Source organism: Cheilinus undulatus, linkage group 2, assembly GCF_018320785.1.
Source record: "Cheilinus undulatus linkage group 2, ASM1832078v1, whole genome shotgun sequence".
Classification (NCBI taxonomy): Eukaryota; Metazoa; Chordata; class Actinopteri; order Labriformes; family Labridae; genus Cheilinus; species Cheilinus undulatus.
In genome coordinates this window covers 35,754,969-35,776,600 of record NC_054866.1, presented here as the reverse complement: position 1 = coordinate 35,776,600, position 21,632 = coordinate 35,754,969, and the positions used below count along the sequence as shown (strand labels likewise).

Sequence of the window (21,632 nt, the reverse complement as noted above, 5' to 3'; positions counted from 1 at the left end):
TTTCAAAGGTTCTGCCCTTTCCCAAATGTTGTCTGAGTGGTTTTCCATCTGGCATGTCAGGTTAATACTAATCAAGATTAAAATTTTTAAAAAGTTTTGACTTATTTCACTTTGTATGAGATGAACCTAGAATTTATGAAAATTTTGCTTGTTGAATTAAATGGTAGCAAAAAAAACCCAAACCTTTTCATGACATTCTAGTTTTTGGAGATGCACTAGTACTCGTAAAATCCAGGGGAGTCTTCCAGTGTTTTGTTCATGTATTAAAGTGCTATAGGAAGTAAATATAAACAATGCCACCTGAGACGACCCTCTGAACATCTTTTATTTATTGTACAGGCTGTTAAGTTACATCACTGGATCTTAAAAAAGGAACATGGCTACAGTTTTCTAACATTGTTTGGTCCTTGCAAATACTGACCAGATAGGAAAAAAAACAAGATTGGGAGTCATTCAAGTGCAGAGTATTTTCCAGATTACTTTAATCCCGTGTTTGGCATCAATAATCATCGTCATCATCAGCATCGTCATCATTAAAGTAAGAATGTTGTCCTCGCGGGGCAGACGCCCACGGTCTGTCGTATCCTTTAGTGCCGCCTGATGGCTTCTCCTGTGTGGTGATGAGGTCAATGATGGCTGTGATGACAGCACAGTCCTTGGATTGACGGTTCTGCCAGTCCACAGGAGCAGGGTTACGTATTTTCTCCTCCAGCAGGGAATCCAGCTCTGTCTTTAAACTCTGCAGAAAAGATAGGAAGTAAAATTAAACAATCCTAATTAAGCTTTTTGGAGAGTATCTTTCTCTTACCTTTACAAGGTGAGCGATGCGAGCCGGTGATCTGAAGACGATCCACTCGTCCACAGCGACGGTCTCCTGGTCCTGGTCCTTCTGGATCGTGATGTTTCCTCCAAAGAATAGTAGGGAGAACGGGGACACCTCAGTGCAATCATACAGGAAGATCTGAGGACACGGAGGAGAGATGTCACCAACACACCATGAGATGAGTTTAACAAACAAAACACAGTGACACGGTGACAGGGAGCAGCATCATTATGACACACCGTGCGCTGACAGCTACTCAGTAGTGTGGGCTCAAAGTGTCCCATTAGTGCAGAGTGGCTGTGTAAGGTTGAAATGCATTTCAGTGCCTACAGTGTTAAGAGAGATGTCATCCTGCCCCGTCTGTGTCTCACAAATGTGTTATACTACTTTCATCAACTTTTCTGTTGTGTGCTATCTGACAGCTGCTGATGTAAAGTGGTTTGACTTGACCACAAAATGAAAAACAGCCTCATGGTGAGTGAAAGCCTTTCCCAAATTCTTTTGAATTCCAGAAGTTTTTCAGATGAAACTTAATGCGCTAATCAGTATGCACGCACTCATAAAAACTGCCGCACTGTAAGGTCAAAAGCCGTAGAAAACACATTAGCAGCTGACCAAAGTGTTAGAAATGAGTGTCGGCGAGATGAAGAGAAAAGGTGAAAGTGGGCAGAAGACAGGAGGAAAAGAGGAAGCAATGAAAGAGCAGGGACATCTACATGTGCCCTGTGAATGTGTAATTCAACAGACCATCAGGGGCGAGTGCGTCAGAGGAGATTAAGTTTAACGTCATCCTAGGCCTTCTTTCGATTTTTTACTTCACTTCTACAGCTGTGATCCGGAGCTTCCTGCTCTATCACAGTAAACAAACGACCTTGACTAGCTCCCACTCTGAGAATATTTTCTTTTATAATACGCACAAATGCAGAGCCTTGTCTACAAAACCACTTTGACTGAAATAAATTCTGGAGGAAATGATGATGAAATCTAGCGATGGCTTTTTCATAAAGATGAATGCAACAACGGAAGAACCTGAAGTTACAAGAAGCAATAAGGGAAGACATAAAAGGTGATTTTCCTGCAGAGCATTCACAAACAGAAAGAACAAAGACAGACAGATGGAGGGAAGGGAGGGCACAGAGGAGGGATGGCAGTCAGTGATCCAACTTTGACCGTTTTGCCCCCACCCAACCATCTCTTGTATTGTGTTTGGAGGCTTTGAAGCACAAGAGCCTTTGAGAGAGTTGAAAGGCAGCCTTTTAATCAAATATTCATTTAGTGCAAAGCTGCTGTGACGCTGCTCTCAACCTTTAACCACTTGCACTCCTTTCCTCTTACATGCAAAAATCAAAACAACACAAAAACCAGCACACTTCACTGTCAAAACTCACAACATTCAATTATACAGTTTAGGGCGGGGTATTGTAGGGTAGCCTGCAGTGGGATACAATATGATACCATACTTACATGTTGACTGTGGTCAAACATAAAAATACATTGGATTTGGCTAGAAAAAAAGTCTGCCATAAACATATTGACAAAGAAGGGTAAAGTTTGCTTTCTTCTATCTTTTGATGCAAGAAAAAGCTAATTCAAGTAATATTTTTGTCTGTAATTGATTATGCTGATATTCTTTACATGCACGTCATCCTCCCTGAAAATGTTAAACTCAGTTTACCATGCCGCCTTGTGATTTGTCTCTGTTCTCAGTTTTCATCTCATCATTCTGCCCTGTATGAAAAAATTAGTCTGACTTTCTTACACAACAGAAGGATAACACTGGAATATTTCTTTTAATAAGGCCATTTCACATGAACTGTCTGTTATTTATTTTCTTTACAGGCATCAAAAACTGATATGACAGTTTTAGATACATTGTGAATGAAATTCCTCAGATTCGTTCTGTCTCTGATTAAAAAAAAAAAAAAAAAAAAAAAAAAAAAAAAAGCTTTGAATGTAAATTTGCTCCATCGTCTTGGTCTGAGCTTCACCTTAAACTTAGCCCTGAAATAGTTTGGGAGATTTTAAAACCAGAATAAGGAGATACTTGACCAGTGTATATATATGTTTTTATGTATTTTTAATCTAAATTTGACCTTTATTTAACAAGTGTTTTCCCATTAAGATGCAAAAATGTCTTTTACAAGCGAGTCCTGGCAAAGACGGTAGCATGAGGAGTTCCACACATATGACAAACAACAGACCATAACAAACATAAGCTACATCTATCAACAAATCAGCAGTGCTCTGTTCAACAATATGAAAGTCTGGGTAATGACCGAAAGAATCAGATTGTGGATACAAGCAGCCGGAATGAGATTCCTCCTGAGAGTGGCTGGAAGCCTTAGAGATAGGGTGAGGAGTTCAGACTTCCAGCAGGAGCTAAGAGTAGAGCTGCTGCTCCTTCGCATTGAAAGGAGCCAGTTGAGGTGGTTTCAGTCATCTGATCATGATGCCTCCTGGGCACCTCCTTTTGAATGTCTTCCAGGCACACAGGGATTTGTCCAGTAGGACTTGGAAACTGCTCAGCCTGCTGCCACTGCAACCTGGCCTGATAGAATACGATACGATGCATTACGGTAAAATATGATACGATACCCTGAATCAGAAATGGAAGTTGCTCAAGTATACAACCCCTGGTCCTGTATTCTTGGAGTCTCACAGCAGGGAAAAACTGCAAAGTTCAGCAAAGTCCACAATATGAAATTACTTGTCAGCGCAGTTGCTCTTTTAGTTCAATTAGTTTTCACTGTGTGGAGTTTGTGCATCTACCAGGTATAGAACAGTTGTTGAGTTCTCAGTGGCTGATGTGAGACAGACTCACACCTGTGAGTTGCTCTGCCCTTTTCAGAATGATATTTCTATTTCCCATATTTCAATTTTATCTGCTTCTTGAAGTGATTACAACTATCTTTTTTAACGTTAACACAAAGGCTTCAGTCCTGTCTCCTCCATCAGCTGAGCACTGATGTGCAGTTGATGGAGGAGGAGACCGGAGTCTATGGACGGAAGTTTCTGTGTTAAAACTTTATGAAAAAGGTAAAGGCTGAATCATTTCCAAGGAGCAGATATATTTGAAAAGGGGGAAATAGAAATATCGTTCTGAAAAGGCTATCTTTTTCCTGCTGCAGGAAGCGCTGCACTTTCTGAGAAAAATACACAAGAAATTCAAGGCTGTAGGAGATATATTTGTTTGTGGAAAATTAAACAGTCTTGGCGGATATCTTCGCTAAAACAAGACCGATTTAACAAAGCATTTTTGTGTTTATATGTGCCCTGAAATTTTGCTGCCACGCTACAATCACGATGACGATGATTATCATGATGATTGATAAAAAAGGTAGGTGTAATCATTTTTCAAAATTAATAGCATGACTTTATCTAACAAAACTGGCTGTGATAGCCCTCTAAATGAGAATAATGTTTCCCCTTTTCCACTGTTCAAAATCTAGCTGTGAATCACAGGTAACTACACCAGACGGCTCGGGTTGAGTGGCCACAGCTCAGTTCAGAGTGCTGTGGCACTCGTGCTTGAAAGCTGACTGCAACCGTAGTGTGCATGTGCGTCTTCAGAAAGTGTCGTTTTCCCTGTTCACGTGGAGACAGAGACAGTGGCGTTTAAAAAAATGTTCACCTTGGAGCTTGTCTCCAAATTCTTCCGTTTTCAGGCACCAAAACGGCGTTCTTGTGTAAACAGACAGCTATAACGCTACAAAAGTTTTGCGTTTTCACCTGAAAACGCTGTCGTGTAAACAGGGCCTAAGCCTGTCATTTTGTTTAACTGAAGAGTTTTTCAGTCAGACTGGCACTCCAGGAGGTTTAGAAACCCATCAGTATACTCTCCATTTTCTTTAATTGTAAGATTATGACCTAATGAGGGAGAAAAGCGGTTGAAGAGTGGTGCCAAATGCCACTGGTTTGGTCTGTGTTGTATTCCAGCAAGTTCTGAGAAATGAAGCTGCTGCTTACAACACAAAATGAATAAGGGTGAATTTTCAGTCGCATTAAATCAGTCAAATTTAATCTGATATAAAAGTTGACCTGGTATACAAGTAGCAACCAGCTTTTTTGATGAAAAACTGGCTTCATGGTAACAAACACAACAAAGACCGTAAATTGCTATACAGCTGTGTGCTTACATGCAGCAAAACACTGTATGTTTTCTTGTCCCCTTGCCTACTCACACTGCTTGTTCTCATCTTCAGGTGGTAGATGAGCCACGTGTAGTTGAACTCAGTCTCTTCAGCGTTGACAGATTTCGGGTGGATACACACTTTTCCATCAGCCTGAGTGTACACCTTCGCACTGAGAGAGAGAGAGTGAGGGAGTTAGTGGAGGGGATACAGTGAAAGGTCACATCAATAGCACTTCAAGCTCCTGTGAGGAGTTTAAGGTGGTTATGAAAAAAAGAAATTTTTTTATGACCTAGAAAAACAAACCAGACCATCAGCAATGAGACTGTTTATTTCTGTTTGGTTATATTTGATGTCTCAAACTGTTGCTGGGGGGTAGGTGCCTGATGAAAAGATAAACAGCACACTGCAGAAAATTTTTATTGACATTTTCAAAGTAAATATTCTTGATAAGTTGTTCATCTTAGCCTTAAAAGAAAGCAGAATGAGATTTTTTTTTCTTCAATAAACACTTCTCTCTTGGCAAGATCATTAAAAAGATAAATGGCAGCCTTTTGTCCACAGAGGTCGCTAATATCAACTCAGACTAAAAGTTTCTCACATTAGCTTTCATTAAAAACCATTGTAGTTTGTTCGACAATCATTATCCCCATAACAATTAGAGGCATTTCTATGGCCCTGTTAAAAAAGCTCTGTAAAAATAAAGATTAAATACTCAAGCTTTGCTTTGTTTGTCTGCTCTGACACTGTCAAAATTGTATTTGCTACCAAAACACTACTGACAAACATTCTGGATAGTTTATACAAAATATTCTGCTATTAACAATGGTTTTTAGGCCTTTTCTGCAGGGAAATTATCAACAAAATCTAAAATTTCTATCCATTTTTGACAGCCATGTATGAGTTATTTTTATTCCTCAAGGTTTCCTGGGGGGCTCAACTTTTGTAAGAAACAAGTAAGAGGTCTCAAAAGAAATAGGGTTGGGAACCACTGATCTAGACAAGGTCTTTTGGTGGTGTCCTGAGATAACATTTATGATTAGTTGGAGCTACTTCATACAGATAAAGACTTACTCCTTTAGACTGATTTAAGTTATATAAAGTTGAATTAGATTCTGTAAAAAAAAAGATCAAATGTAGATAAGTATGGATTGATAACAAATCTTTGGTTGACCAAAACTTTGGTGTAAAGTTCCATAAAACATAAGAAATTCCAGCACTGGTTAAGTTCAGCTGGTAGAGCAGACACCCACATACAGAGGCTACCTTTATGCACTGGTTGCAGTTTCTATTTCTGATCCTGGCACTGTTTGATGCATGTCTTTCTTCACTCTCTTCTCTTCATCTCCATATTTCCTGTCTCTCTAATGCCCACAACGCAGGCTAAAAAAAGGTTTACTTTAAAATGACTGCACACTGGATGATTTTAAGCCTAGATTTAAGCCAGATTCACCCCTACATTTATAATCATGGAGGTATGACCAGATTTGAGGCTCACTGGAACTGACTATCTGTCCTATTAATCATCAAGTGTGATGTCAACACATTATTTTCCAGCTCCCTGTTGGACCAGAGCCTCCCAGATCCAGAGTCATAAATACAAAATATGTTTGTTGTTTACAGTAACAGATCGGGAAGCCACCGACAACCACAGCAGTGCTGTGATTGCAGCCAAAGGTGCGTCTACTAAATACTAACATAAACGGGGTGAACATGTAATTACTTATTTTGCCTTTTATTTAACATTTTTATTTAATTGACATTGCTTTGGAGATCTGCATTCACTTTGATATCAACGAGGTTTTTGTTGTTGTTGTGATTTTTTTTTAAAGAAAGCCAACATATATGTTTACAAGGATTGATTTATAAAATTACTAAAAGGGTAAAATATCTAAGAGAGTGAATATTTTTTTACAGGCTCTGTCCTTCTTCAGCTCACAAACACAACCATACTTTCTTCTTGGACAGTCAACTATCCTCCCAATTTGTTTTTCCTCTGATGCAAAGTCTGATCATGTGGAATCGCGGCTGTAAAAATTGTACTATAGATGGCAGGTTTGTGGTCTTGAGGTCTGGCTCAATCATCTAGAATGTGACCTCAGAGGATTGTATGTTAAAATCTGTTGAAATGGTCCTTATGTCTTTAGCTAATGTTTTTAAAATTGGGCAAAATTTGTAAACCATTTAGAGTGTAGGCAGCCTTAGCAGCAATACAAACAAAAGTGTTATCATGCAATGAATTTCTTCAATACTGCAGGTGTGGTGGTGACAAGAAGAATTACACATATGTAGCTCACATCATTGCTACTGTTGAGAATCACACACAGGGGAAATGATGCAGAAACTTTACTGTGTGACTGCACCTTAACACTGTCACTGAGATAAAGAAAAGTGACAGCCATACTATGAGCATGTCAGCCTGTGTCTTTGCTGAATGCATCTGGCTTTTGCAGCAGAGGTGTACAACAGCTGCCTAAGGGTAGCTTTAGGATGACTGCATCGATCTGCAGCCGTTTGGTTGGTACTCCTATCATGGCCACTGCATAGCCTTGGGTTATTGTCACAGAACCCATACAGAATTTTTACCTGAGCATTTTGATGAGATATTTGAGCGTGAAGGCCATTTTCTATGGCTTAAGATCAATAAGAATGATTGTGTGATTCATTCCCCACATTGTGCTGTGCAGCCTTTTCCTGTCTCTTTGTTCATCATCCACTTTGAAATTGCAGACTCACCCTGGTCTCTTTTTGCTGTGTGATGGTTTGATCATGGCCACCTTTGGGTAGAGACCGGCAACAATCACTGCTTTGATTAACTTATTGTTATCTGGGGAATTGAGCAAGAAAGAGAAGAGAGAAAAGATATTTCATGAAAGTTCCCAAATCTTTTTGATCAAGCTGAAAAGCTAAATGGCAGTATAAAAAAGACGCAGTTACCTGAGTTGACGTTGGATTTGGGGTCTTTGGGGTTTGAACTGCTGACAAAGCCTGCATGCATAAGGTGCTCAGCAAACTGACCCTTCATGTTGTGCAGCATCTGAATGAAAAAAGACAGACTTATTTCTATGAAGCCTGCATTTTCCTATCTACACAAAAGGCTATCTGAAAATGTAATCATGGACCACTTCAGTGTTCAAAAATTAAAAACCACTGGGTTTACCTGGAGTGTATTGGCAGACAGGAAGTTGTCCCAGCAATAGTCCCTCTCACACCTGGCACCTCGTCGTTTGGCTTCCTCCCAGCCCTGAACAATCAATGGATTATAAATCATGACAGGGTAACTCTCAAAGCAGGAAAAGATTAACTTCACGTCACAAGGTGAAAGCTGTTTACCTGAAAAGCGTTAACTATAGTGAGATGGTCACTCTTGGAGTTCCTGGATAATACCTTTCTCTTCATGTCTGCCATCTTCTCTTTACCCTTAGACAGACACATGCATAACACAACACATTTATTTATTTCTGACTGTGCAATGGAAAAAAAGTCACAAGTCAGAGTGCAGCTTTATGCTGAATTGTGCCTTTGTGTCATTGCCCACATGTGCTTTCATGTTCTGTGAACTCTGTGCCCTACCAGGGGGATGAAGAAAGGGTCTTTGAAGCTGAGTGAAGCAGCAATGGTGAGGACGGGATTGAGGCAGCCCAGCAGAGCTCCAAACAGGATGAGTTTCCCAATGTGGGGCTCCACAGGTAAATGGGCCAGGTGGAAACCCAGAGCTGTCAGGTTTTCCTCATAATCCAGGGCGTTCTGACAAACAAAACAAGACAATACAAGAAAGGTCAGGAATATGGACAAAATAAAAAGGAGGACTTCTGCAAAAATAAAAACTGCCAAGCATCCCTGTAAATATAAGAAAAAATGATTTTCACTGAAAACATGATGAAAGGCAATCTGTGTTAGAAAAACATTCTGGGTTTGCTTTGCTCTTAGTGTGAAATATTCAACATTTTCAATCTACTTGTTCTAAAAAATACTAAATTATCCCCTGGTCATCTTTTTTGTATCTTTTCTCAAATGTGGAGAAAGCAAAAAGAAAGCACTCTTGAAACTAGCCGAGGAGTAAAATATTCCTCCAGACAGGAGACCTTGGGACCACAATCATGTACTTTTGTTCCTTCCAAAATAAGTTTTTTCAAAAACAGTAAGAATGACAAAATGAATTTAATAAATGTGAAATGACAATGTGTTCCTCAGAAAACTTACTGAATATTGTGATATTCTAGTTTTTGGGGTTTTTTATGCCTTTATTTGATAGATGAGGACAGTGGATAGAGTCGGAAACAGGGACAAGAGCAGAGGAGAGATATGCGGTAAAGGGCCTCAGGCGCGCCCTAAACCACTAGGCTACCTGCACCCCTGATATTCTAAATCGATTCAGCCCTCTTTAAAGACATAAACCAGGAACACTCTTGTTTTAGATTAAACCATTTACTGCTACATGATAGACATTTTTACTCGCTGCTTCCTGTGTTAGAAAAGCAGGATGCTTATTGCTCTGACTTTAAAGGTAGTGCTCACCCCAAATATGAGGGTGCAACAAAAGCTTTAGGCTAGAAGGGAGGAGGCTGGGGTGGTGGAGGTGAAGCTTTGCCAGCTGCAGTGCAGTGTGATTAGCGTTGGTGTAGTAGGGATCTATGAGAAGGACATCATAATTAAAGTTCCAGCCTTGTTGAGTGAGGGAGCTGTTATAGATTTAGAGTGGTGGGAGACAATAATTTAGTCAGCTGGCAGTCAGACATGACAGCTGACCACGGCCCAAACAGCTGCTCCTGACTGGTCAGAGCAGAACCACGAGCAGATTCCAATTTTCTTCTGTAAATTGTCACAGTATCTTTAATCACCATGAAGATGGCAAGAACACCTTTTTAATGTGCCTTTTCTTAAATAAAAGAAATGGAGCCCTGCAGAAGCTCAAGCAAAGAAACTTTTACTACTCATTGATTATCACTATTTGTTCATATCGCTCCCTTGGTCCATTAGCTCTCTATTCCCACTCTGTTGATCAGCTTATTATGGGCATTCGCTCTTAAGTAGTAGGCAAATCTGATTCTGAAACAAACCAGAACTGGTCTGACCATTCATCATGCATCTGTCATATTTTAAATATGTCATCCTCTCTTTTACAGTCAGCCTGTCATTTCAGTGTGGATACTGCAACCCTCCTCCACCCCAGCCATCTCTATTCAGTCAGCATCTAATCCAAATTTTCATCCAGCTCACACAAAAAATTATATTTGGTTTTGCTGCTGGTTTTGTTTGCATGCGATGCCGTTTATGTGTGGCAGAAAGAGCTTTTTTGCTGCAACTTCAACATTCACATGTGGGATTTTTCAAAAGAAAACTTCACTGGCATTTTTCAGTCCGTCCTCAAATTTATCATGTCAAATTTGAAGGGGATGTATTGTATATCAGAGGTTTTCTAGCTTCTCAAATTAGGTGGTGCTACATCCAAACCAAGAAATTAACATTAGAATGTGTAGAGGGGTAGACAATGATCATATATGTGAAATTTGAAGCAAATCAGAAATTTCACAGGAGAGTCACACCAACTTCCTGTCAAATGGCAAGATATTAGAATGGTCGCCATGGTCAGTGAGGTATCCACAAATGAAACATCTCTGTGTTGGGGACAAATATTGAGGCCTTTCTTTCCAAATCTGAGATTGATAGGTTCAGCACATGAATGGTAAACAACAGTGGGGCAATTGTGGATCAGTAGGTAGTCAGTCGTCCCGCAATCAGTCGCATGTCGCAAATTTGCTCCCAAGGCTTTGTCTGTGGTGTATAAACAGGTATGGATGTGTATGAATGGGATTAACTAATACTTATAGCCAGCTCTCCATAGCAACCTTTCATGTCAGTGTATGAATGTAGGGTGAGTGGAGTGAAAAGGTATGAATGGGTAGCGGTGACCTAAAGTGTACAAGTGTTTTGAGTAGCTTATTTTGAAATGCAGATGAACTTGGTGGACTGGTGGACTTCCTTTTGGGATATTAGTATGGGTCCAAGCTTTTTTGTAGGTCTGGTGACTATGCAGACCAAAAATCATCAGCCTAGGTTGAATAGTGTAAAGGGGCTGATTGTTTGAACAAAATCATACACCACTTTCCACATTATTAAGCAAATGACATTTTTCTCTGATTTTCCAAAATATTTATGCAAATGACAGAGTATTTTTCAAGGCATCAGCCATTAGAGCATAATTCAAATGTTTTTGAACAAACTTCACAATGATAACCTTTATTTTTTTTTAAATAAAACCCCCAAAACGCACTTTTCCACATTTTTAAGCACAACAGAGTTTTAAAACATTTTTTGGTTGTAAAGAACTGAAAATGGTCATTTGTTGAATTTGCAGCATTAGGAGGTCATATTTACTGAAATCAAAAGCAATTTCAATCAAAAAACATCTTAACAGGCAAAGTTCCATGTTAACATAGGAGTCCTTATTTGATATCACCTTCGCAATTCTTGCATACATTATACTTGTGAGTTTTTGGAGAGTTTCTGCATGAATTTCTTTGCAGGATGCCAGAATATCCTTCCAGAGCTGCTGTTTTGATGTGAACTGCCTCCCACCCTCATAGATCTTTTGTTTGAGGATGCTCCAAAGGTTCTCAATAGGTTTGAGGTCAGGGGAGGATGAGGGCCACACCATGAGTTTCTCTCCTTTTATGCCCATAGCAGCCAATGACACAGAGCTATTCTTTGCAGCATAAGATGCTGCAGTGTCATGCATGATGAAAATTTCTGGGCCCACTGCAACCGTTTCTGCTTGTGAGTATTGGTTAGGGGTGGCCAAATAGTAGGTTTATGCATGACTGCAAGCCTCTGGAGGATCCTACACCTTGAGGTTGGTGGGACTCCAGAGGCACCAGCAGCTTCAAATACCTGTTTGCTGCTTTGTAATGGCATTTTAGCATCTGCTCTCTTAATCTGATGAATTTGTCTGGCAGAAACCTTCCTCATTATGCCTTTATCTGCACAAACCCGTCTGTGCTTTGAATCAGCCACAAATTTCTTCACAATACATTGATCATGATTAATTTTTCGTGAAATATCTAATGTTTTCATACCTTGTCCAAGGCATTACAATATTTGACACTTTTCGGCAGCAGAGAGATCCTTTTTCTTTCCCATATTGCTGAAACCTGTGGCCTGCTTAATAATGTGGAATAGTGCATTTTGAGGTTTTTATTTTTTTTTTAAATGACAGTTATCATGAAGTTAGTTCAAAAACATTTGAATTATGCTCTAATGGCTGATGACTTGAAAATACTCTGTCATTTGCATAAATATTTTGGAAAATAAGAGAAGAATGTCATTTGCTTAATAATGTGGAAAGCGGTGTAGTTCAAACATTGGGGCCAGATTGTCCCCCTGCACCACGGTGAACTCTCAAGCTTTTGATAACTTTAGATCTCCAAGTTGTTTAGAATCTGCAAAAAAATCTTGAGCCAATCGAATAAAATCCTTCCCATTTCAATGACTAAGCTGTTAAAATGTGAGACCTGTAAAACATAAAAAATTGAAATATTTTAGCTTTACACTTTATGATCTCACTTCCTGTACATATCTTTATAAGACAGGACATGATATGTGTACCAATTCTCAGCAATATAGAGAACAATCTGATAAAATACATTGTGAGTCTTTCCTTCATAGTTATCAATTCTTCTGTCGTTTTTTAACAACCTTTTGTAAGATCTTAACTTGTACTTACCAGGTCTTTGAGGTTTTTGATGGCAAGAAGTACTCCCATCTCAGTGGGAGGGTCGAGGGCTTTTGCCAAGAATCGAGCTATGGAGCCGAGCTTCAATATCTAGATAGTTCAAATCAATAACATCAGTTACAGCATACAGTTATCATTTATGTTATTTTCATTGTTAAAACCCTCTTTAGGCTTCAGGCAAAAAGAAGATATGCAAGTCTATAGGAAAAAACCCTGTGTATGTTTTTTTGCTTTATGGATGCTGCCTTTTATGTGTGAAGAGTTAAACATATTTCTGTAAGTGCTGGGCTTAGCTCTAAATTAATGTAGTGATAACAGCTGCATCTAGGAACTCTAAATGTGTATTTGTTTTCCCATAAAAAAGAGATTTCTACACACACCAAATATCCACCTGTAACACTGAAGAGTGTCTGACAGAGAGCAGTAGAGTTGGAGTGTTGTGCATTAGAGAGCCTGCCAGGGTTAGCATGTTGTCAGTGTTTCTCTCACTTTAAGAACAGGCTGGTGCATTAGTCCGCCTCTCACCTACCAGCTTCAAACACCACATTACACACACACAAACACGCACACACTCCAACTAGTGGAAGACGCACTCTCCAAACGCATATCCAATAAAGCAGCTGGTGAGGACAATCACTGCAAACACTACATCTAAGTGAACTTTGGCTTAATGTTCCATTAGCACAGGTTGAAATATGTCTGAGTGGAGGATGAGGAGTTTAAAAAGAGAAAGCAAAAAGAAGAGAAAAAATAGTACACTATCAAAGAAGTAAGCGAGTGTTCATGTAAGAGAACGAGGCCCAGAAGAGGAGCGATTATATTGTTGGTGAAAAGGGAAAAAAGGAGCTGGAGAGCAAGAGGCATGAGTCAGCTCAGGATGTTCATCGCTCACTCTCATTAGGCAGGAGAGGCTGAAACTCGACGCAAGACCAAATAAATAAGAAATAATAAGAAAATAAAAAACAGCAGTGCTGTTCTTTTTCTCCTACCCTGCAATCACAAATCTCATTCACAGCAATCATGTCCTCATCTCAACTCCCAAGTAAACACCTATCCATCTCTCTCTCCGTCCTTCTCTCTCCCTCTGCGTCTGACTGCCTCTTTTTCTGCACATACACAACCTTGATCTGCAGACAGAGCTCCTCCAGTGGCGTCCTCATAATTTCAGGTAATTGATAGGCATCCAGCAGGCTGGCCCTCAGTCCATTGTAAAGATGATAGCACTTCCCTGGACACACTCTGGACAGAGGCACAAAGAGACAAAAATCTTATATAATTTCTCTTAAAGAGCTTAATTTAAAATCAATCATATAGAGGACCACTCAGTAAGAAACCTGTGATAATTTGAACTTTCACTGTGATGATACAAGACAAGACACCTTAAGTCAATGACTAAGAACTTGGGAGTAACTGAGCTTTGCCTTTTTCCACCAACCTTTGAAACTTTTCTGCTGGCATTTACAGGTGATATTTACAGCTGCACATATTAGCAGTTTTTGCAAACTACATCAGTGTAGTTTGAAGCAAAATGAATGGCCCTACCTCAGCTTTAGTTTGTTTCTTTTATCATCATCATTCCTTAAACTTCTAAATATGCTTTAAGGACTTGAGATTTAGGTCTGAACGACAGCTAGTTTAATTTTTTGCAGTTAGGAAGAATGTGTTTTTTTTATTGTGTTATTTTAAGCACTTTGGATTGTCTTAGGAAATCACTATGTAAACATGGTTTTAATTTGAGGAACTTATTTAAATAACAGGTCAGTTCTAGACTTTTTCTAGAGTTTTTTTTTAACCATAAAATGTTGTGTATATACTGGTATTGGCTGAAATCACTAACGAAATATAGGCATATCAGATACTAGTACAAATCTGATAGCTTTCATCCCTAGTAATTTATGGTGTCATGTAAGTAGGTATAGGTACACACCAATCTGGGCTTTAAAGCCCATTTTTCAAAAGTCTTAAAAATTTCATGTGAATGTGTTCTGCACTGACGAAAGGTCTAGCAAAGGAAAGTCTAGCCACACTGCCATAAGCCCAGATCAGTGCAGGGACGCCGTGATGGTTGTCCTTCTTGAATCTTGTTTCATCTCAACATCTCTCAAGCTCAGTCAGAGTGACCATTGGGTTTCTGGTCAGGTCTCTTCCTAAGCCCCTTCTCCTCCAATAGCTCAGTTTTGCTAGGCAACCAGCTCTTGGAAGAGTTCTGGTTGTGCAGAATATCTTCCATTTGAGAATCATGGAGGACGCAGTGCTCTTGGTAACTTCCTTTTTTTTAACCTTCCCCAGATCTGTGCCTTGCAACAATCCTGTCTCTGAGCTCTCCACGCCGTTCCTTTGACCCCATGTCCTAGTTTTTATGCATTGTCAGCTAGGGCTGCTACAGAGAGGTGTGTGGCTTTTAAAATCATGTCCAATCTATTTATTTAAACAGGTGGACTCCAATTAAGGTGAAGAAACATCTAAGCAAAGATCAAGAGAAATGGAAGGCACCCGAGAAAATTTTCAAGCATTTTTGCTAAGGTCCTGAGTACTTCTGTTAATGCGGTTTTTCAGTTTTTTATTATTAAAAAAATTGCAAAAAATTCTACAATTCTGTTTTCACTTTGTTATTCAGGGGGACTGAATGAAGATTGAAGAGAATAAAAATGCATTTTTTACTGTAGCATCACGCTGCAACATAACAAAAGGGGGTCTGGATACTTTCTGAATGCACTGTATATGCCTTAAAGAGGCGTTCCCCTATGCTAATTAGGAAAAACATGCACAAACAAGAGGACATTGCAGTCATCTATGTCAGAGAATAGGTGTGAAAAATCAGCACTTCAAGAACAGCTTAATAAATCTGCCTGTGACCTTTATAGGGATCTTCTTCAGAATGAATTTCAAAAATATTTAGGAAGGTATTGGTTAATGAGGCCCATTGTCTACAGACAGAGTGGCAGGGAGAATAGTGCCAATAAGGGAGACTGACAGAAAGCTGAGATGGCAAACAGAAGGAAAAATAATCCTCTATGATTAGCACTGAACACCCAGAGGTGATAATATACAGCTCACACTCATAAAAAGATCCACTAATACCCCTATGTGCAGACAAACGAGTAAAAACAAACCTGCCGGCACGTCCTTTCCTCTGTTTGGCGTTGGCAAGGCTCACCCACTCTGCCGCCATGGTTTTGATGTTGTTGTTGGTATCAAAGTTGGTCTCCTTAATCTTGCCTCCGTCTATCACATAGACAACGTCATCGATGGTGATGCTGTAGCAGAGAAGAGAGAGAAATTGGATTTAAAAAAAGGCTTGAATGAAGACCAAATCAGAAAACGGACTCTTCAAAGCAGTTTGCTAAGAGTCCCAAGTTACGACTTTCACAAACACAATCATTCTGAAGTAAAAATAATATTTAGCTCTTTGGTATATTTAGAGTCTATATTTAGTGGAGAGATGTGACGGGAGTGCAGGCAGCTTTTTCATTTGCTCAGTTTGTGTGTGTGAGAGGGAAACTTTCAATGCTTTAACAAATTGCCTGTCAGTGAGTCAGTGAGCTCCAGCCAAGCTAATATGACAGTATTCATATCAATCCAAGAAAATGTATGGTAATTAGCAGCCAGCCATGGCCTACATTGCAACACAAATAGTAAAAACAATCATTCACATACAGTGACCATTACATCTGTTTCCCTGAACTTAAGAAGTAAAAAAGCCAGAAACTGTTGCAAAGGGCGTTTGAAAACAGACAAATACATACACACATACCTGGTCTCAGCTATATTGGTAGCAATCACAATCTTTCTAACACCTGGAGGAGGCTTTTTGAACACCTACAAAGAGCAAGAGAGAAAGATAAGATAGGACATTTCTGATATTGGAGAGAGCATAAAGAGATCAGTCGTCAGAGATGGAGACAGTCAGAAAGGTGGACAAAGAGAGGAACAGGAGAATACTGACCTGCGTCTGATTAACGGTTGGCATGAGGGAGTGCAGAGGGATGATAACGAACTGGTCTGCAACCCAAGAGGACACAAAAGGAAAAGTCAAAAGGAGCAATGTTAGCTGACGTGAGATAACACTACAACGTCAATACAATGTCTAGAATGAGAACCTTGAATACGTATTTTGAGAAAAAAAATGCAATAATGAAACAAAACTATTTATTTGACATTGGAAAAATGAATGATGATAAATAAAGTAATTGTGCTATTAAGAGTGAAAATAAATCAAGCCAATATATTTTATTTCTCCCAGTCCACTAGATTTAAAGGTTCCCCTCTCTAACGTTTTATAACAAAATACACTCTTCTTTAAAGAAATGTTATTATTTTGTTTGTCTGTTGTTTTTATATAGACAAAATAGTTTTTATACTCTGTCAGAGAGTCTGTTATTTAAAACTAATTCTTTCCCCTCACTAAAAGATCATGAACCTGCAACAAATGTCTTTGTCTCGATAAGTGTAATCAGGTTACACACAAAGTAGTTCATTTAAGTGGTTCCAGCCTCTCCTTCAGCCCCCCAATTTTTATCTAAAACAAGCTGAGGCCCCCAGGGCCAACACCAGAAAAACAAAGTGAAACATTGTTGTCAAAAATAAACATCAGTATTAAACGAGTTCAAACTATCACGAATTTTAGTGTGACTGAAAAAGGACCTTGATATATTTGTGTGAGGAAACACATTTTTCACATGATGTGATCTACAGACCTTTTGATATATTAAGAAACATCGTAATTTTTTTAAAGAAATATAGGCGCATCTAATTTGACAAGTTTAAGCAGGTAGAGCCTTGCACCCTGATGTGATTTCTGGTGGACCCCAAGGGGGCCTCACACTCAGTGGCTGAGAACCAATGGTCCCTGTAACACCCATTCTCTGTGTCCTTAGTGGAAATGTTAACACATTACAGTGTTTTGTGTAAATGCTGTCACATTATAGTTTTAGGTAGGGGTAGACCGATTATTGGCCTTGCAGTTTTTGATGCAGATATTTTGCAGCTGATCCTCTGTATTGGCGTGTTATTTTCCTGATAATTAGCCAAAATCAAGTACTTCAAAGGTGTGGTACTTTGGCTCCACTGTAAGGTGTGTCTTACCCTTTGGTTTTGTTTTTGCTCTCTACACCTAAAGTCCTGTCCACAACAGTATCTAACTGGCAACCACCAGCCAATCAACACTGAGGCCTGGGTGGCACTGACCCTGGGATAGTGCCGCATCACTTCCTGTTTCCTGCTGCTACAGTGTTCCCCAATGCTGTTTCTTGTGTTGACAGAGCTATTGCTCATTTGCTCATTTTCCTTCATTTTTAACATGCAGTTTGACTTTTGATTGTCATAACAAAAATGCATATCAGTTCCAAATATTAATTATCAGTCATATGCATTACTAATAATCTGTATAGATATCAGCCCTTAGAAAACACAATTTGGTCGACCTTACTTTAAGAGCTGCAGATCTTAACTATTTCAGCAACATATTTTTGGGGCTGTCAAGGGATTAAGAATTTTAATCACAATTAATCTAAGAATTTTTGTGGTTATTTGTGATTAATCTCCCTTTTTTGTTACATTTTGGAATTCCAATATTTGCATGTAAAACTGTTTTTGTTTCATTTTGGATTTTGTCTTAAAAGTAGAAATTGACTTCCTGTTAGATACAGACCTGCTTTTATTTTGAGAGAGAAGAAGGAACTTTGGAGAGATTGGAGACTATGACATGAATTTAACCACAGGAAAAGGAATGTGTTTTTATTGATTGAAAAGGAAATAGGGGAACAATAAAAAGGTAAATGTTTGACAACACAAGGTGCAGATGACTTTCTACTTGTGAAGTTTTTTTGAAGATTTATTTTTTAGGCTTTTTGCCTTTTTACAGAGAGAGGACAGTAAATAGAGCCGTAGACAAGGATTAGAGAGAGTGGGGAATGACATGCAACGAAAGAGCCACAGACCAGATTTGAACCCGGGCTGCCTGTATGCATGGGGCCTGACCTGACCACTAGGCCATCTGTGCGCTAACCTGCGAGTTCTTTAAAGTGAAATGGGACATTAAGGAGCAGTGGTGACCTTATTTCTCAACCCTGGGGCTGCAGAGAGATATAGCAGTGGCTTAATCACAGTGTGCGGAAAGGGACAATAAAGCTTGCAATAAAAAATGAATGTACTTATTATGGGTCTTGATTAGTTGTGGTTAATGCATTAAGGCTAAAAGCCCTAATTTTCAGATAAATTTGTTTATTTCTAGATCTAGACAACAGTGAAACTGCCCTTAACAATATACTCCAGGCACACCCGGCCTGAGGAAATCAGTTTGACTGAGTCAGTCACCTCCTTCAAATCTCTTAAGATATACTTTTATCAGACAGCCTTTCCTGATTTTACTTGAGATTTAACTGCTTTTATTCTTTAACTTTTTACCCAAGATTGAGTTGTACATGTTTTAATCTGCTTTGTTGTGTTTGCTACTTGTGAAGCACGCTGCAACCTTGTTTAGATTGTGCTCTATGAATAAAGGTTGTTGTTCAAAATTGAAGACTAATCACACGTATCGCATTTTTAAATAAAAATTTTTACATACATAAAAATATTTAAAGTGACAGATGATCTTTTCTGTGATATGAAAACCTGAGAGTGTCTACTCTGCACCTTCATGCTAACTTAGTCTCCCAGTCTTTCTTGTGTACCTGATTGGAACATCCGCTCAGCCATGAGCAGGTCATTTAGACTGCTGATGTTGTCCCAGCCAGGCAGGAAGACCAAGATTGCTCCTTCCTGTCAAACAAACACATAACGCAACAATAAGTCAGACTTTAGAATAAAAAAAAAAAAAAATCAAACAAAAAGAAACAACTATTAACCAGAGGAGTCTAAGTTACAGCTGAGCAAAGTGAGCAGGGTGCACATGCCCTCAGAGGAGCTGATCGGAGGCAGATGGAAATGACTCGCCCTGAGCTCCCAGCCTCCACCATCAGCCACACAATAGGACCTGACACTGCCTGCCAACAGCATAATGACAACTGTGGTGTACCGCTACAAGACTGCCTGTGCTTCTTATTACCACAGGGATGGACATGATTCTTACAAAGTAGCAAAACAACAACAACAAAAGCAAGAACCTATTAGTCACCTTCAGAGACACACCTTTAGAGAACCACAAATGTAAGCAGGAAAAACATCAGCAGGAGAACAGGATGGCTAATAGAGTTGGAAGGAGTCCAGAGTTAGTGAATCATTTGTCTGACAACAGCTGCAAATGACTGGGCACTAAAATTATAGTCGTTGTTGCACCTGCAACCAGGAAAAACAATCTAACTCTATAATAGTAAAACAGATTATCCTGGATTATATAAGGATTATTCTGATATCACTGAAAATAATGAGTGGACAAAAAGAATAGTATGTTGAATAAAAACTAAACAAAAGCAGAACCTAGACAGAATATTTAACTGGCATTTTCAGCAGGATTCTGCTTTTGGATTTCTGATTAAGTCTGTACATAAAACAGAAATCCACATTATAAAATAGACCAAATCTTATGCATTTAATAATTTTTTTATTTAGTATTTTTGAGAAGGTTCTATATCAGACTTTGTGCAAGGATCTCTAGATTTCCCTTATACTGACTTAAGTCTAATAAAAACATTCAAAATCTAATCAGGAAGAAAAAAACTCTTCCAGGGAGAAATTTACTCCAGGGTGCTGAAAAGGGAGGCTTCAACTAACCAGTGAACCTCAGATAAAGGAGTAGCAATATGGGTTCTATACAGCCTGTGGAACATCAGACCAACTCTACCCTTGCAGGGCTGTTGGGTTGGAAACAAGTGATGCATGAGTCTCCTCTGAAGAATGCAGGGCTCAGCCTTGAGGTGTAAGGAGCCTGGATTCCCAGAGTCTAGTCAAGTCAACGTTTACTTGTATAGCACATTTAAAACAACTTCAGTTGACTGAAGTACTTTACAGACAATCAATAATAGTTAAAAGATAAGCTTAAAACAAAAAGTAAGGAAATTTGTGTTTGGTACATTCTTTCTTTGTTCTAACAATGCTTCTTGGTAATAAGTCTTATACCACTGGAAAGCCTGTTTATTTCCATTTTAAATGATGCCACATTTGTAAGGATCATACACTTGTGGGATGCGCAGCAGAACTGAGTATGTGGGTTGCGTCCATGAAAAATATGCCAAATCTTCTCTAGCACATTTAAAACAACCACAGTTGACCGAAGTGCTTCACAGTATAAAAGCAAAACATGAAACAAGAACACATCACTATTAAATAGTAAAATGAATCAAAATAGAACATTATAGAGTAATGGTAAAAGTAACAGTAAAATCTAAAATCTAAAATCTGCTGGGATAAAATAATCTCATCCTGAATTGAAAGCCAACAAGAATAGATGAGTTTTTAACTCATGTGGTCGCTCCTCTTTGTGCCTGTTAGGAGGTGAGCAGCCTCATTTTAGACCAGCTGCAAGTGCTGGACTGAGGAGTGGTCACATACAAAAACCCACATATAAAGAGTTACAATAGTCTAATCTCGAAGAAATAAAAGCATGCATCAGCCTCTCTAGATCTTTGAGAGGGAGAACGGAATAGAGAGGAATAGAGAACATGTCCTGGTATGGAGCCTTTTGGGACTTTTCCATTACATGGCGTGGCTTGGCTTGACTTGGTTTGACTCGGCACAGCAGGCCCAGCACAGCAGGGGGTTTACTTTGTTTTGAGCCCTCCTCAATCTCTCTACACTGTCTGATCTGAATGACTTTACATCGTGTTAAAGCAACAGTCAAACTACACCGTCAGCGATGCAAGCTTCTCTTTTTTCTTTCTCTCCCTCCCTCTCTCTCCCCATCTCCATCTCTCTCTCTCTATCCGTGGCCAGTAAACATACAATAGTTCACACTCAAAATTGATCATGGAGGGGTTATCAGTAGCAGAGGGCGAAATCCCCCCAGCAAACT

General features: G+C 39.2%; 1 protein-coding gene across 3 annotated transcripts in view; it reads right to left on the bottom strand.

Annotated features, from left to right (window-relative positions):
* Positions 1 to 301: 301 nt before the first annotated feature.
* dhx36 (DEAH (Asp-Glu-Ala-His) box polypeptide 36) overlaps positions 302 to 21,632 on the bottom strand; it is a 45,384-nt gene continuing 24,053 nt past the window's right edge. For all 3 annotated transcript variants that reach the window (XM_041806375.1, XM_041806368.1, XM_041806382.1), the window contains 14 exons: positions 19,357 to 19,444; positions 16,632 to 16,687; positions 16,440 to 16,504; positions 15,799 to 15,942; positions 13,807 to 13,924; positions 12,677 to 12,775; positions 8,527 to 8,700; positions 8,287 to 8,373; positions 8,114 to 8,197; positions 7,891 to 7,990; positions 7,690 to 7,780; positions 5,005 to 5,125; positions 809 to 961; positions 302 to 739 (listed from right to left, as the gene is read on the bottom strand). In XM_041806375.1, the coding sequence (XP_041662309.1) occupies positions 500 to 739; positions 809 to 961; positions 5,005 to 5,125; positions 7,690 to 7,780; positions 7,891 to 7,990; positions 8,114 to 8,197; positions 8,287 to 8,373; positions 8,527 to 8,700; positions 12,677 to 12,775; positions 13,807 to 13,924; positions 15,799 to 15,942; positions 16,440 to 16,504; positions 16,632 to 16,687; positions 19,357 to 19,444 (1,620 nt within the window). In that variant the 3' untranslated portion in view covers positions 302 to 499. The remainder of the gene's footprint in view (positions 740 to 808; positions 962 to 5,004; positions 5,126 to 7,689; positions 7,781 to 7,890; positions 7,991 to 8,113; positions 8,198 to 8,286; positions 8,374 to 8,526; positions 8,701 to 12,676; positions 12,776 to 13,806; positions 13,925 to 15,798; positions 15,943 to 16,439; positions 16,505 to 16,631; positions 16,688 to 19,356; positions 19,445 to 21,632) is intronic.